The 17,307-nt window shown below is 38.7% G+C and overlaps 1 protein-coding gene across 1 annotated transcript in view; it reads right to left on the bottom strand.

Annotated features, from left to right (window-relative positions):
* TAFA2 (TAFA chemokine like family member 2) overlaps positions 1–17,307 on the bottom strand; it is a 158,457-nt gene that overhangs the window by 45,498 nt on the left and 95,652 nt on the right. Inside the window, exons 2-3 of the mRNA XM_054506954.2 lie at positions 4,948–5,100; positions 3,727–3,851 (exon numbers count right to left, since the gene is read on the bottom strand). Coding sequence (XP_054362929.1) covers positions 3,727–3,851; positions 4,948–5,100 — 278 coding nt within the window. The remainder of the gene's footprint in view (positions 1–3,726; positions 3,852–4,947; positions 5,101–17,307) is intronic.

Here is a 17,307-nt window from a genome sequence, read left to right as displayed (position 1 = left end):
TCTTTGCATTATTTGCCAAAATGAAATCATATTTTACACACTTAAAATCCACTTATATTTGAAGAGACTTTAGAAAAAGAGTTCTTATCTGCTTGAGGCACTTTAAGTAAATTAGTAAAGATGAAAGAATTCCAATTAGTTAAAAATTACCCAGAAAATGTGTCAAGTATCTGAAAAGTAAATAGACCTAGGATTTGTGATTCATAAAGATAATATTTCTAATGAAAATACAGAATCTTGTATACTCTGAAGGTCATCTTTCTTTAGGTAAGAACCAGACTTAAGAGCTGCATGACCATTGGTGTTTAGAACCCATAACCATGGCCTCGGACTGTGAATTCTAAGATCAAAATGTGACTTCCTTTAGGAGATGTTCCACAGAGAAGGAATATCACAACACTCAAAGAAATGAATCACAGTCTATTTTTTCTGAGGATCCAACAATGTTATCAAAGATTTTTTTTCTCAAATCTTACAAGCTCTACAGCACCTTTCCCCCTGCTACTTTTGTATTATATAGAGTATAATTATGTGCTCTTTCACACTGGAAAGAGTATTCTTTTATTAATGACTCTTTGAAAAGTTCTTTATTATTTATCTTTGAAAGTGAGTTTGAAATCGAAGGGCTCTCATGACTTTTCCTTTCTTTCTTTTTAACTTTGGAGTTCTTAAAAGTAATACAATAGGTGGTTACAGAGGTCATAGGCAGTCATAAGTTTCCACCTTTAAGGTAAGAAATAGGGTTCAGGAAACAAAGGTTGCATCCTCCTTTTCCTCCAGATTAAGTGTTTGGGGTACTGAAGAACATGACTGCAAAATACTGATATTCCAACAGGGGTTGTCCATTCTTTGCCTTTTCTCCCTTGTTGGGACAAATAGAAAATGGATCAGAACAATAAGCTTCCTGAATCTGGTACAAAGACAGAGGGGGGTATAATTCACACCTATAGTAGGAATGTAAATTCCAAATTAGTCTTAAATGAGGAATTCACCCAGCCCATAATCTGTAGCCAATTCTGGAAAGAACCACCACATCTCTGCTGAGGCTAAGCAAGTCTCATTGCTGTTTTTAGCTGACTGCTTTTTTTCTAACATTCGGCCTACCGGAGCACTCCAGATTGAATATGGGCAATTAAAAGGAAGGGTGTACATTATTGCAAATTTTAATCATTTCTCGAGCCATTTTGCTTGCAGTCATAATCCCACAAGACCAACATTTCTTGCATAAGAAACTCAGATGACTTTTGACTGCAAGCAACTCTTCGGTTACTTAACCTATTCATGCTTAACTTCTGGACTTTCCCCATTTGTGGCTGGAACCTGCCAAATCAGGACTGCAGTGGCTGCTTGGCTTCCCACAGCCATGGCTAACTTATTTAAGCCTGGCAAATGAACAATAATGCCAATGAATCAAAAAACGATCAGAATTCTTCTCGATTCCACTGCTGCTATTTATGTATGGCAGGAGCTACCTCTGCCCAACACTTCCACGGTGTACAAAGTAATACTGGACCAGAGCTATTTCAAAAATTGGTATCTCCTGTACTTTTTGTACTATTTCAGTGGAGACAGCAGAACAGTAATAACCTGATGACCTCGGAAACTTTGTTTTTTGAGGCCTCAGGGAAATGTAGCCAAATTGTTTTGGTAAACCAAAAAAACACTCAAAATTGCACATAATTTTGCCTAGCCATTTGGAATACCATGATGTCCCTTGAGTTGGAAATGTCTACATAGCTTCCTACTCACCAGCAGTCTTTTTCTTGTGAAGAAAAACAAAAGATAATCATTTACTTTAATTGTATTCAAGAAACTCCATCTTTCAGGAGGATCTAGATATGGTCTTCCTCACGCCTCTCATCCATCTTGTTTAATTACAAGATGAAAACCAGCTAAATGTGAAGAATTGCGGAGACTGAATTTTAAGTTTGGACCGCTGAGAATGTGGCACAGCCCAGAGGGAAGCAGCACTTCTAACACAATTTACTGTGGGAATTTAGATCGCATGGTCCTGACCTTTTCATTTCAACGATCCAGAAAGTTAAAGATAATTTTAAAGGTCTCCCTAATATGAATAGAACGGTAGGAAGCTTTCCTCACTATTACTTAAGAATAAGTTAAATTATCTAGTTTAAACTACAGGTTAAGAGATTAGGTTCTGGAATGAGACTGCTCGGTTTGAACCCTGGCTTCCCTGTCCATTAGCTGTGTGACCTTGGGAAGTCACTGAAGGTTTTGAAACTTTGGTTTACTCATCTGTAAAAAGGAGATAATAATATTATCTTCCTCACTGGGCTGTTAAGAGGATTAAATGTGCTCATTCACATGAAGTACTTTGTTCGGTTTATGGCATATGTTTTAAGTATCCAATAAATGTTAGCTTCCTCGTGTCCACTGAAGTAATAAAAAACAGAGTTTAGTCGTAGAGTGCTATTTTTTTTTTTAATTTGCTTCAGAATCTCAAATCTTCAATGAATTTCCCTGAGTGCTATTTTGGACTAAGAATTTATAGTGTTAGGGAAGGAAATATTTTCATGCTATAAAAAACATAAGTAAATTTCATATTGCCAGGATGTTTTTAACAAATCAATATGGTTTATATCATGTGCTAACTGAATAATACAATTATTCTAATTAACTGATCATGCACTCTGTGGGTTTGGGAAAAGTATGTCAGCATTTAGCCAACAAAAAGAGTCATGAATAATTTGAAAAATATGAACTTATTATTTATGCTATTAGAAACTTACTTTTGTGTGTCTGAACAGACTGTGCACTAAACATATTATTCAAGAGACTGAATTATATATCTGATAGGATTTAAAAATAATCCTCTTGAATATGTCCAGAGAGGTTTAAAAAAAAAAAACAGAACTATTATTAAACAATGTGGTAAATTAACCAGTCTCTGGTTTTACGTTACTTTTTATAAAATATCATCTTATATCATTATTCTGTTCTAGTCCCCAATTATCCAATTCTGATCAATAGTCTGCTTTCCCCTAAAAGCAAATAGCAAAACAAGACAGAACTTTTGTTTGCTGATTCTACAGAAAATTTAAATTCTGCCAATCCAGAATATCCATGGAGCTAATTAGGAAAGCAAAGAATAAAGCTAACCATTTTTCACTTCTCTCCCATGTCCCAGAAGTCAATCAGTGCAAGCTGAAAGACATCATTGTCTGAAGAGTATTCTTTTCATACTGACTCTGAGATTTAGAAACTGCTCTCAGTAACTCCTTACAAAGTTAACCATTAGAAAACCATTTATTGACCCAGAAATCAGGAAGATCAAAATAATTACTTTCATAAAAATGAAAGACTCTTAGTTGTGAAATTGTATTGAGTCATATGTAAAATAAATTCTTTTTTCCCAGAATATATTCAAATTATTGTCCATTAGAAGAATAAGGGATTGAGGTCACCTTCTCAGCATTTACCATGCATCCTTGGGAGGTTTCACATTACTATCAGTATCTCATGAAAGAACACACAACATTGATTTATTAAATAACATGACAGTTGATGGCAATCCATAGAAGATGGTATTCTGGGCAAAAAAAATGTGCTATGAAAAAATGAATTAGGAAGAAAATGGGGGGGGGAATGTAGTATGGAAAACTATACTCTTCATTCTACAACCATCACTTAACGATGTTACTGCACATGTCCATGCTCTATAAATTCAGAGACATTTTTGCAATCCCAAGCTGGCAGTCCACTTACCCTAGTTGTTTTCACTTTATTCCCAGAGGAACAGCTCCATCCTTTCCGATCCGGAAGAACTTTACATTCCTCTCCCTCAAGACATGGCTGCATATGGCACCACCATTTCTGTTCCACTATTGAAGCTACAGGAGATTTAAAAAAAAAAAAATCAATTCAGTGTTTTCTGTTTGGGCTAGTTAATTCTCCGGGTGCACATTTAAAGAGGAACAAAGGGCACCGATCTTTCCCACTATTAGGTAGATTGGGCTTTGAAGCATGCTTCTCTTTTTGTCCACAGAGGCTAAATCTTTCTAGATATTCTGACTAAAAGAATTTGTATTTTCTATTTTAGTTTATTGTGGTAAGAACACCTAACATGAGCTCTACCCTCATAACAAATAGTATTGTTAATTAATTAAATGCACATTATGGAAGGATTTTTTTTTTCATGTGAATGTACAGGGTTCATGAAAACTAATATATTGGAAAGAAACTTATGTAGACATACGCATGCACTGATTTACCTAAACATATAAGAAAATCAACCTATGACCAGTTTAGAGTCAATGTAATACTTCCCACAAGTAGGCTAAAATTAGGAGGATACTAGAGTTAATGCAATTTTTTTTAACTGTGGGCAGTAACCATCATCAAGGAATGAGCCATGCTAACAGGAATACTTAAATTATTATTTATGGTAACAGTAACTAAATAGATCCATACAAAGATGTATGTCCTATTGTAATTAGGTGAACCCTCCAATGAAGAAATTAATATTTTGATGGATCTCCATAAAAATCAATATTTCATGTGAATTCAAGGTACAATTACAAATTCACTCATTTGTATGGTGCTTATTATTTTTTCATTCTTAAGAATCATCCATGGGTTTAGGTCACCATACTGTTTAATCCTCTATTTTCATCTCTCCTTTCCCAATTAATTTACACACACATGCCCTCCACAGGTAAATCAGTATTTCATGGTATCAAAGTAAGAAGCACATGGACTTGTTGGAACCTCACTAGAATGCCTTTTGTTACAAAACTGCATAAGGTCTTAGACCTTCTTCCAGAGGATTTTAGATTTCAGAATGCCCCCCTAAATAATCTCTCATCAACCACATGATTTATGGAATGGTCCCTCAGGACTGACCACAGTCAACAGCATTATAGTGGAGTTCCAGTTCTAACCAGTCCCCAGGTACATGACCACCATGAGCAATGGAAGAAGTCGCACCATCCACACAAGATGGAGCAGCTCGCGTGGTGCCTGCCACCTGCCCAGGGAAGCAGGAGCACTTGACTGTCTGTGATCGCTCTTCTATCTTGTTCTTATTACAGCATCTGTGGAGTGCCACCACCTCGCAAGTGCCCGTTTTAACATGGTGAGCTGCACAAACAAAAGAGATAAGACAACATTGAGAAAGTTTTGGATTCTCCCCCCTCTTTTTAATTAGAAGTACATTAAATATAGCTCTATAAGGGATCCACCATGCATGAAACTAGAAACACAACGATGCTGACTCCATATGCAGATTTGATTTCTTTTCTAAATGTGCAAGGACCATTTCTGTCAGTAAATGCTTGGTGAAGCAGGAACAATTAGTGACCAGATTAGAATGAGCTGTTAGAACGGTCTGAAATATAGAGACAATATGTGGCTCCATCAAAAACATACTTATTTGCATATGACTTTTTTGTCCAACATGTTAATCAAAGAAAAGCTAACCCCTTGACAAGGCGCCCTGCAATGGGGCTAAGAACAGACCTCTTCTCAAAGTGCGGGAGGGCTAAGGTTACATTGTTCCTCTAGGGGTGAGTGCAAAGGCCAGACAGGGAACCTCTTTTCAGAAAGCAAGGAGGTAAAGGGTGGAACCCATCTCCTCAGTATTCCTCTGCCCAGTTTCCCTGGGAATGAGCTAATTGGGAATTCTTGAAATTGCTGTCATTTTCCTGAAAGTCCCAGCCAGTGTCAGTCCTAAAAATCTTTTTTTCCCATGTTGCCTTGAGGGAACAACTGCCACCAATAGCCAACAACTGTAGCCAGAATGTGGATAGATTTATATCTAGCCTGGGAGCCCCATCCAATAAGCTGTGGGGCTCCCCCCACCCAGCCCATTAACCTGGCAGAAAGGCGCCTGAATGCTTTGGGTGCTTGAGATTTGTGGACCTCACTTATCACATTATGATAGGGTTCTAGTTTGCCTTTACTTTTTTTTTTTTTTTTTTGGAACCATTTCATCTTCAGAGTATTAACCCTACTTTGAAACAATAAAGCAGAAGTTTCATCTACTAAAAATAAAAAGTTTAAAATCAAACATTAGTTGAAACACTGCTTTCAGAAATTTAAAAAATGTCTTATAAAAACCAGATCTGAAACTGTTTAACGTTATAAACATATCAAGACCCATTTTGTAAATGAGACAGTATATCATGTATTAATCTTCCCCTTGGGGATGAGTATCACTGTGCAGAACTCAGGTTAGACAGCTTGCTTAGATTTTTCTTGCAAGAGAAAACAAATCACACATCGTCCATCCCTCCATGCAAGACCAAGAAACTTGGGTGTGACATATGGCTTTGACATGTGATCCTCAAAAGAACTTTCAAGAAACAGATACCATTTCCATTGCCACAAAGATTTTCCTGCCACTGTAGATACAAATGGGGATTTCTCTATGTTTAACTCAAACATAAGGCTATCTCTGTGGAAAGCTTAAAAACTTGAGAGCCAGACTTCTTACTTCTTCTGCTCTAGAAAATATTTTCTTAGCTAAGGATGTTTCAGTTTGGTTTAATTTATTGAATACTTTGCATTATATCATACAAGTCAATATGCTAACTTTTTGTACTGCACTTCACTTAAGCACATTTTGATTGAGTCAATACCACACCTCAGGTATAGTTCTAAGTATTGGGGATATAATGATGAAAAGGAGGGACATAGAGCCTGCCCTCAGCTCATATTCCTGTGTAGAAAACAAATTATAAATACCTGTTAATGATTAAGACAATACTAGATTTTTAAGCTCTTGAAGGAACTGCAGTAGAGTAAGGGGAAAGTAATCAGGGAGGGAAAGTGTATTTTTGTGTCAGAGAGGACCCCTGTGAAATAATCAGAATGATGACCTGAGTGCTGAGAGGGAAGCATCTGTTATGAGGATCTAAGAAAGAAAGGGCATTCCAAAGAGAGCAGCAGCAAATGGTGGGGAGCTGAAATGGGAAAATGTGTGATGTGTTCCCAGGACAGCAATATGACTAGTGTGGCAATAGTGCGGTTGAACAATTGGGAGATCTAGTGAACTGTGTCAGAAATGTGGGGAGAGCAGGGGACTAGGAAAGATGGCAGAGGAGTAGGGGACCCTATTTCAACCGGTCCCCAGAATTGAGCTGGATATCTACCAGACCACTCTGAGCACCCACGAAACCAGCCTGAGATGTAAGAAGATCTGGATCTCTACAAACAAAATATCGCAGGTGGTTGGTTTCGAGGTATGAAGCGGGGAGCAGTGATTCCACGGGCAGATATCGGAGGATAAATGGCAGCAGAGGGTGCCTGGCCGTGGGAATCCTACACCCCTGGTGAGCGACAGCCTCGCGTGCTGCAGACAGGGCACAGACTTGCAGACTTGTAGCAGCGGGGAAGGACTCTAGGGCAGCTCCCAGGGTGGAAACCTGGAGCGGTGGGGTCGCATAGGTGAACTGGGGGCAGCTGGCGGTTTTAGAAGCACAAAGGGCAGAGACGTGCCCCGACCTGGAGGCATGACTGGGAGCGCTGCGGAGGGGCGCACAACCCAGGATGCTGCAGTTTATAGCAGCACGGACAGAAACGGAGAGAGTGTGGCCTGGAGAGCTCACTGAAGAACAGACTGCAGTCTCTCCACTCTGAGGCAGAGGGTTGGAAACAATCTCTTCTGCTCTGACTCACGGAAGAGACACGGAAAGACGCCAGGGAAAGCCGCCAGAGAATAAAAGCCCCAAACATTGATTCCCACTGAGCCCATCGCCCACCACGGGGGGCAGGGCAACTCCGCCCAAACAGGGTTGCCTGAGTAACAGTGCGGCAGGCCCCTCCCTCAGAAGACAGGCTGGGAAAACAAGAGGCCAGCAACCCTAAGGTCCCAATAAAACAGGTGCATCTTGCTTGGGTTCTGGTCAATAATTTGGACTCTATACATTCCCTCAAATACCCATCAACAGAATGACTAGGAGGAAGAAGAGCCCCCAAAATAGAAAAGACTCAGAGATTATGACTTATGCTGCAGATTTACAAATGGATGCAGATATAACCAAGATGTCGGAGATGGAATTCAGGCTAGCAATCGTGGAGACAATGGCTAGAATGGAGATATCAATTAATGGCAACATAGAGTCTCTAAGGGCAGAAATGAAAGTTGAATTGGCAGAACTTAAAAATGCTATCAATGAGATCCAATCCAATCTAGATAATCTAACAGCTAGGGTAAATGAGGCAGAAGAATGAATAAGCGACCTGGAAGACAATATAATAGATAAAAAGGGAAAAGAGGAGGCCAGGGAAAAACAACTCAGAATCCATGAAAATAGAATCAGAGAACTAAGTGACACCATGAAGCGTTCCAGTGTCAGAATAATTGGAATCCCGGAGGGAGTGGAGAGAGAGAGAGGACTAGAAGATGTATTTGAGCAAATTGTAGCTGAGAACTTCCCTAATCTGGGGAATGGAACAAACATTCACGTCCTAGAGGCAGAGAGGACCCCTCCCAAGATCAAGGAAAACAGGCCAACACCCTGGCATGTAATAGTAAAACTTGCAAATCTTAGAACCAAGGAAACCATCTTAAGGGCAGTTAGGGGGAAGAGATTCTTTGCATATAGATGGAGGAACATCAGAATAATGTCAGACTTATCTACAGAGACCTGGCAAGCCAGAACGGCCTGGTAATACATATTCAGGGTACTAAATGAGAAGAACACGCAGCTAAGAATACTTTATCCGACAAGGCTGTCATTTAGAATGGATGGAGAGATGCAGAGCTTCCACGACCAGCAGAAACTGAAAGAATATGTGACCACTAAGCCGGCCCTGCAAGAAATATTAAGGGGAGTTCTATAAAAGGAGAAAGAACCCAAGAGTGATACACAACAGAAATTTACAGGGACAATCTATAAAAACAACGTCTTCACAGGCAACATGATGACAATTAATTCATATCTTCCAATAATCACTCTCAATGTGAATGGCCTAAATGCTCCCATAAAACGGCACAGGGTTGCAGATTGGATGAAAAGACAGGACCCATCCATATGCTGCCTACAAGAGACTCATTTTGAACCTAAAGATACATCCAGACTGAAAGTGAAGGGATGGAGATCCATCTTCCATGGCAGCAGACCTCAAAAGAAAGCTGGAGTAGCAAATTCTTATATCAGACAAATTAGATTTTAAACTAAAGTCTGTAATTAGAGACACAGAAGGACACTATATCATTCTTAAAGGGTCTATCCAACAAGAGGATCTAACAATTGTAAATATCTATGCCCCCAACATGGGAGCAGCCATCTACATAAGCCAACTGTTAACCAAAATAAAGAGTCATATTGATAACAATACATTAATTGCAGGAGACCTCAATACTCCACTCTCAGCAATGCACAGATCATCTAAGCAGAAAATCAACAAGGAAACAGAGCTTTGAATGATACACTGGACCAGATTGACCTCATAGATATTTATAGAACATTCCATCCTAAAACAACAGAATACTCGTTCTTCTTGAGCGCACATGGAACTTTCTCCAGAATAGACCACATACTGGGTCACAAATCAGGTCTCAACTGATACAAAAAGATTGAGATTATTCCCTGCATATTCTCAGACCACAATGCTTTAAAACTGGAACTCAATCACAAGAAAAAATTTGGCAGAAATTCAAACACTTGGAAGCTAAAGACCACTCTGCTCAAGAATGTTTGGGTCAACCAGGAAATCAAAGAAGAACTTAAACAATTCATGGAAATCAATGAGAACGAAAACACATAAGTCCAAAACCTGTGGGATACTGCAAAGGCGGTCCTAAGGGGGAAATACATAGCCATCCAAGCCTCACTCAAAAAAATAGAAAAATCCTGAATTCACCAACTAACTCTACATCTTAAAGAACTAGAGAAAAAGCAACAAACGATGCCTAAGCCATGCATTAGAAGAGAAATAATTAAAATTAGAGCAGAAATCAATGAATTAGAAACCAGAAACACAGTAGATCAGATCAACGAAACTAAAAGTTGGTTCTTTGAAAGAATTAATAAGATCGATAAACCACTGGCTAGACTTATCCAAAAGAAAAGAGAAAGGACCCAAATTAATAAAATTATGAATGAAAGGGGAGAGATCATGACTAACACCAAGGAAATAGTAACAATTATTAGAAATTATTATCAGCAACTATATGCCAATAAACTAGGCAATCTGGATGAAATGGAGGCCTTCCTGGAAACCTATAAGCTGCCAAGACTGAAACAGGAAGAAATTGACAACCTGAATAGGCCAATAACCAGTAACGAGATTGAAGCAGTGATCAAAAACCTCCCAAAAAACAAGAGTCCAGGGCCTGATGGATTCCCTGGGGAATTCTACCCAACATTCAAAGAAGAAATAATACCTATTCTACTGAAGCTGTTTCGAAAAATAGAAACAGAAGGAAAACTTCCAAACTCATTCTATGAGGCCAGCATTACCTTAATCCCCAAACAAGGCAAAGACCCCATCAAAAAGAATTTCAGACTGATATCCCTGATGAATATGGATTCCAAAATCCTCAACAAAATCCTAGCTAATAGGATCCAACAATACATTAAAAGGATCATCCACCATGACCAAGTGGCATTTATCCCTGGGATGCAAGGGTGGTTCAATATTCGCAAATCAATCAATGTGATAGAACACATTAATAAGAGGACGGAGAAGAACCATATGGTCCTATCAATTGATGCAGAAAAAGCATTTGACAAAACACAACATCCTTTCCTGATTAAAACTCTTCAGAGTATAGGGATAGAGGGAACATTCCTCAAGTTCATAAAATCCATCTATGAAAAACCCACAGCAAATATCATCCTCAATGGGAAAAGCTGAGAGCCTTCCCCTTAAGATCAGGAACACGTCAAGGATTCCCAGTCTCACCACTGTTGTTCAACATAGTACTAGAAGTCCTAGCAACAGCAGTCAGACAACAAAAAGAAATAAAAGGTATTCAAATTGGCAAAGAAGAAGTCAAACTCTCTCTTTTCACAGACGACAAGATACTTTATGTGGAATACCCAAAAGACTCCACCCCCAAATTACTAGAACTCATACAGCAATTCAGTAATGTGGCAGGATACAAAATCAATGCACAGAAATCAGTTGCTTTCTTATACACTAACAACGCAACTGTAGAAAGAGAAATTAGAGAAACGATTCTATTTACAATAGCACCAAAAACCATAAGATACCTCGGAATAAACCTAACCAAAGAGGTAAAGGATCTATACTCTAGGAACTACAGAACACTCATGAAAGAAATTGAAGAAGACACAAAAAGATGGAAAAATATTCCATGCTCATGGATCGGAAGAATAAACATTGTTAAAATGTCTATGCTACCCAGAGCAATCTATACCTTCAATGCCATCCCGGTCAAAATTCCAATGACATTTTTCAAAGTGCTGGAACAAACAATCCTAAAATTTGTATGGAATCAGAAAAGACCCCAAATCGCCAAGGAAATGTTGAAAAAGAAAAGCAAAGCTGGGGGCATCACGTTGCCCGATTTCAAGCTATATTACAAAGCTGTGATCACCAAGACAGCATGGTACTGGCACAAAAACAGACATATAGACCAATGGAACAGAATAGAGAACAGAGATGGACCCTCAACTCTGTGGACAAATAATCTTTGACAAAGCAGGAAAAAACATGCAATGGAAAAAAGACAGTCTCTTCAATAAATGGTGCTGGGAAAATGGGACAGCCACATGCAGGAGAATGAAACTCGGCCATTCTCTAACACCATTCACAAAGATAAACTCAAAGTGGATGAAAGACCTCAATGTGAGACAGGAATCCATCCAAATCCTAGAGGAGAACATAGGCAGTAACCTCTTTGACATCGCCCACAGCAACTTCTTTCAAGATACATCTCCAAAAGCTAGTGAAACAAAAGCAAAAATGAACTTTTGGGACTTCATCAAGATAAAAAGCTTCTGCACAGCAAAGGAAACAGTCAACAAAACAAAGAGGCAACCCACAGAATGGGAGAAGATATTTGCAAATGACCCTTCAGATAAAGGGCTGGTATCCAAGATCTATAAAGAACTTCTCAAACTCAACACCCAAAAAACAAACAATCAAGTCAAAAAGTGGGCAGAAGATATGAAAAGACACTTCTCTGAAGAAGACATACAAATGGCTAACAGACATATGAAAAAATGTTCATCATCATTAGCCATCAGGGAAATTCAAATCAAAACCACATTGAGATTACCACCTTACACCAGTTAGAATGGCCAAAATGGACAGGGAAAGAAACAACAAATGTTGGAGAGGTTGTGGAGAAAGGGGAATCCTCTTACACTGTTGGTGGGAAGGCAAGTTGGTACAGCCACTTTGGAAAACAGTGTGGAGGTGCCTCAAAAATTTAAAAATAGAGCTACCCTATGACCCAGCAATTGCACTCCTGGGTATTTACCCCAAAGACACAGATGTAGTGAAAAGAAGGGCCATTGGCACCCCAATGTTCATAGTAGCAATGTTCACAATAGCCAAACTGTGGAAAGAGCTGAGATGCCCTTCAACAGATGAATGGATAAAGAAGATGTGGTCCATATATAGAATGGAATATTACTCAGCCATCAGAAAAGATGAATACCCAACTTTTACATCAACATGGATGGGACTGGAGGAGATTATGCTAAGTGAAATAAGTCAAGCAGAGAAAGTCAATTATCATATGGTTTCACTTATGTGTGGAACATAAGGAATAGCATGAAGGACACTAGGAGAAGAAAGGGAAAATGAAAGGAAGGAAATTGGAGGGAGAGATGAACCATGAGAGACTATGGACTCTGAGAAACAAAGAGGGTTTTAGAGGGGAGGGGGGAGGGGGATTGGTTAGCCCAGTGATGGGTATTAAGGAGGGCACGTACTGCATGGAGCACTGGATGTTATACTAAAAGAATGGATCGTGGATCACCACATCAAAAACTAATGATGTATTGTATGGTGACTAACATAACATAATAAAATTTAAAAAAAAAAAGGGATTGATGAACTGTGGTGAGTGCTGCTGAAAGGTTCAATAAACAAAGAGAAATCACTGTCCATTAAAAAAGTAATATCATGTACTAATTAAGAGCATAGCCTTTAAAGCCAGAGTAGCTGGATTCAAATCTGAGCTCCTCCTAATAGCTGTGTGACCTTGGGCAAATTATTTAGTATCTCTGAGTAGCATTTTTTTCCTTTCTAAAAGGGGGATATTAATAGTACCATCTTTATAGGGTTGGTTTGAGGATGAAATGAGTTAATGGGTATAAAGTATTTAGAGCACTGCCTGCCTCATAGTAGGCCCTCTGTGTTAGCTGTTATTAGCATTTGATCCAGTAAAAATCATTTCAGTGGCATGATGAAAATAGAAGCATGATTAAAGTAAGTTTATTGGAGAATGGGATGTAAAACTGCAATTATACAAATTTCTTCCAAGAAGCTTTTCTATTAAGGGAAGAAGGAAGTGAGCAATAACCAGAATGAAGCATGGTGTCAAGGGAATCTTTTTTAATGAATGCCATAAAGGCATGCTTGTTTGCTGGAATGATCTGGTAGAGAAATGCACAATATAGGAAAGAAAATGGGTAATTACAAAAGAATGTTCTTGAGAAGGAAAAGGGAATTGAGATTCAGGGCACTGGGGGGGGGGGGCGTTGACAATAAATTGATGTAGAAATAATCCATTTTAACAAGAGTGAGTGGGATGTGTAGCTACAGAGGCAGGTAGGTGTGAATGGATTAGGTGGTGAGGAGATGAGGCAGTTTCTTATTTGACTTCACCTAATTTTGCTATGAAATATGAGAGATGTTTGAAAAGAAAAATGAGGATATAAAATAGGTCTCTCAGAAAGAGGCAAAGTAAATTTCCTGGGAAGGAGTAGTAGGATGCCTGCAGGGAGTTGGCTGGTACACACTGTAAACTCCAGAGGATGGAAGAAGATGAGGAATTTCAGAGCAGAATGGAGATGAACATCTCTGTGATGATGATTGGGGATGCTTGGACCTCTGATAGTGATTTGGGGAGAGAAAGATGTAGATCATGAGGTCAGTCGTACGAGTCTTTGGATGGAAACCAGGCTGGAGACAAGAGATTATTAGGGCTTCTTCAGATACTGACGCTGTTCAGCCCAGCACTGAGCTGAGACAGCTCCGGGGACAGCCTGAGGTGGTGAGGGTTCTGCTCTATTCCATAGGGTTCTGTTTTCTCCCAGTGCCAGGAGCACACAGTGACATTCCATTGACCTCTCCCCTGGGAGGAGAGGCACTATTTTAGCATCCACGAAGGCCATTTTACTATTTGTTCTAAGGAGATTTTATCGTACATTGGAAAGGAATAGGTGAAAACTCGGCATCTGGTTTCCCCTTCCCAATGTCAGTATCAAAATTCATTTCTACTTTTCCTGACAAGAAATATAAAAGGATAAAGCAGTTGTGGTAGTCATTGGTAAACATTAGTGCTGTTTGCCAAATATTTCTGGCTCTCTGCCTTCTGGACACATGGTAATATTGTACCTCTTCACCCCGATCATTAACCTTCGACAAGATCATGTGACTTACTTTGGCCAATGAAATGAAAGCTAAAATATTAGCAATCACTTACGAGCAAAAGCAAAGGAGATCAGTTTGTGTGGCTGCTTTAAAGGTGGTGTGTAATTCACCACATTTTTCCCTACCAGCCCAAGCAACCAAGTATGTTTCTGATAGTGGAAACTATATCGACCTGAGTCTTCAAGTGAAGAGACATGAAGCAGAGTTCCACCAACTGGGATGGACTTAGGAGTGAGAAATAAGCCTTAAGCTGTTATAAGCCTCTAAAAGTTTGAGATGGTTTTTGTTACTGCTTCAAAACTTATCCCACTCTGAGGACATAGTAGTACTTTCTACTGCTTCCTAGATTGTTTAGTATAATTTATTTTTTCCAAATGCATTAATTGGAGGATAAGCCAGTGAAGCATGGTTTCTCAAAATATATCATTCTAGCTTGTGTGAGTCAATGCAAAATGAATATTTAAAGGAAAAATGTTTGGGATGTCTGGGTGGCTGTCGGTTAAGTGTCTGCCTTCAGCTCAGGTCATGATCGCAGGGTTCTGGGATCAAGCCCCACATCGGGCTCCTTGCTCAGCAGAAAGCCTGCTTCTCCCTGTGTCTGCCGCTCCGCCTGCTTGTGCTCTCCCTTTCTCTCTGACAAATAAATAACTAAAATCTTTTTTAAAAATTAAATAAAGGAAAATGTTTATATATTATATAATTTAAAGGATTACAAAGAGTTATTCCACAATTGGATAATTACTTTGGTTAAGTTTGGTATGTGAGGACTCTGGTGAAGAAAGTATGTTTTCTTGTTTGAGGAAAAAGGAGGTAAGAATGATGCCTGTATGGTATAATGAAGAGGAGGGTAAAGTAGGAGCTGCCCTGGGAAGACTGACAGACATGTCCTCCCCTTCAGAGCACATGGTACTAAATGTGAAGAGATTAATAATAAAGCTGACCAGGAAGAGCAAGCCTGATAGACACAGGTTTTGCTGCCTTGACCTTTCTCTTCATTGAAGAAAGAAAAGAAAATGTAAAGACATACAGGTTGAGTTTCCTGGTGAAAAATGGGACTTAGTAAAAAAAAAAAAAAAAAAAAAAAAAAAAAAAAAAAAAAAACCTCAGCCTCTGTTCTTATTAAAACTGAAGTTGTAAAGCTTTTTTGTGGAGGAATGAGAGAGGGATAATTAACCTTTTTAAAATAGAACAGATGATAGGCAAGTAGATGGATGGGTAATATTATCCTCAAAGAGTTTGAAGACATGGGCAGGAAGAATATTGACTTCAGTATGTTTTGATATATGCCAAGTGAAACCAGATACCTCAAAACAGAGAAATGAATCTTCTAGCAGAGTTTCGTTCACCTAAGCATGGCATACGTAGACATATGTATAGTTTTCTTATTTGTCTGTGTATCTTCTTAGGATAACCAGATTCTTGTAAACAAAGACTAATTTTTCATGTAAACTGTTCAGCATGTGGTATGTATTTAATAAATGGTAAACAAGCAATTTAAGAAGGTAAAACTAATTCCCATGGTTTTCCTTTAAAAGGTTAATGAGACTGTAGGAAATTCCAGCAGTTACTACAATTCTCTATACGGATTCAGACAGAGCTCTTGATAAACTAACCTAATCAAATATTAGGGCTTTCCAAATTAACAAAATAAGCTTCACAGACAGTTAGCATCATATTAAAATGATGCAAGACTCCCTGGAGAAGATTTAAATGAAAAAAGAACAAATAAACAATATTCTTCATGTCACAATTCCCAAGTCACAAACCAACCAACAAAACCACCTTTCTTCTATTCCGTCCTCCCTGGATGTGATGCATAAACGCCAATATTGCCCCCTACATTTTTATGAAAGGTTGCTAGAGACACGGAGTTTTCATTCTTATGAAAATGGGGATACCAAGTTTTACCCAGCTCTACTTGCGGCCTTCTGGGATTATTACCCTATGTCTCATTTCAACAATAGGATCATTAGCCTTTGAGTGCCCCCAGAAATGAGGCCTAAGATACTGCCTCTTAGATGAACCATGAGAGACTATGGACTCAGAAACAAACTGAGGGTTCTAGAGGGGAGGGGGGTGGGGGGATGGGTTAGCCTGGTGACAGGTACTAAAGAGGGCACGTTCTGCATGGAGCACTGGGTGTTATATGCAAACAATGAATCATGGAACACTACATCAAAAACTAATGATGTAATGTATGGTGATTAACATAACATAATAATAATAAAAAAAAGATACTGCCTCTTAAACCCTGTCTCAAGATCTCTGAAAGTTTTCTTTTTCTTTTTTTTCTGAGCATTTTCTAAAGCTACTGTGACTGGTATATTCTGATATGAAGTCCTATAAGGCATTTTAGCAAAACGTTTGTTGTTTTCAACTGCTTTTTCACTGACTGAAAGGAACTTCTCCAAAGGGAAAAATCTGAATTAAGTAACATTTGGTTCGTATGCTTGCATAGATTTTTAAAAACTATATGCCCACATACATAATTGTAATTTTATATATATATACACACACACACTTGTTTATACATGTGTTAATATGATCACATTTTATTCATCACCTGTGAACTATAAATACATAGGTATGAAAAATTAGTACACAATAGAATAATATTTATGCAAATCATTTCACCGTGAGTAGTGGTTGCTGGCCTTAGGTTAATAAGAGCACAAAACTATGCATATCACATTCTGTACAAATGAATCATTCATTCACTCTGTAAATGATGTATAAAATAATGACAATTGCTACCATTTATTGAAT

This window comes from Mirounga angustirostris, unplaced genomic scaffold, assembly GCF_029215605.1.
Source record: "Mirounga angustirostris isolate CCGP_5_RB_7025 unplaced genomic scaffold, mMirAng1.0.hap1 SCAF_5, whole genome shotgun sequence".
NCBI lineage: Eukaryota > Metazoa > Chordata > Mammalia > Carnivora > Phocidae > Mirounga > Mirounga angustirostris.
Note: the sequence above shows the minus strand (reverse complement) of the source record. Positions and strands in the feature narration are given on the sequence as shown.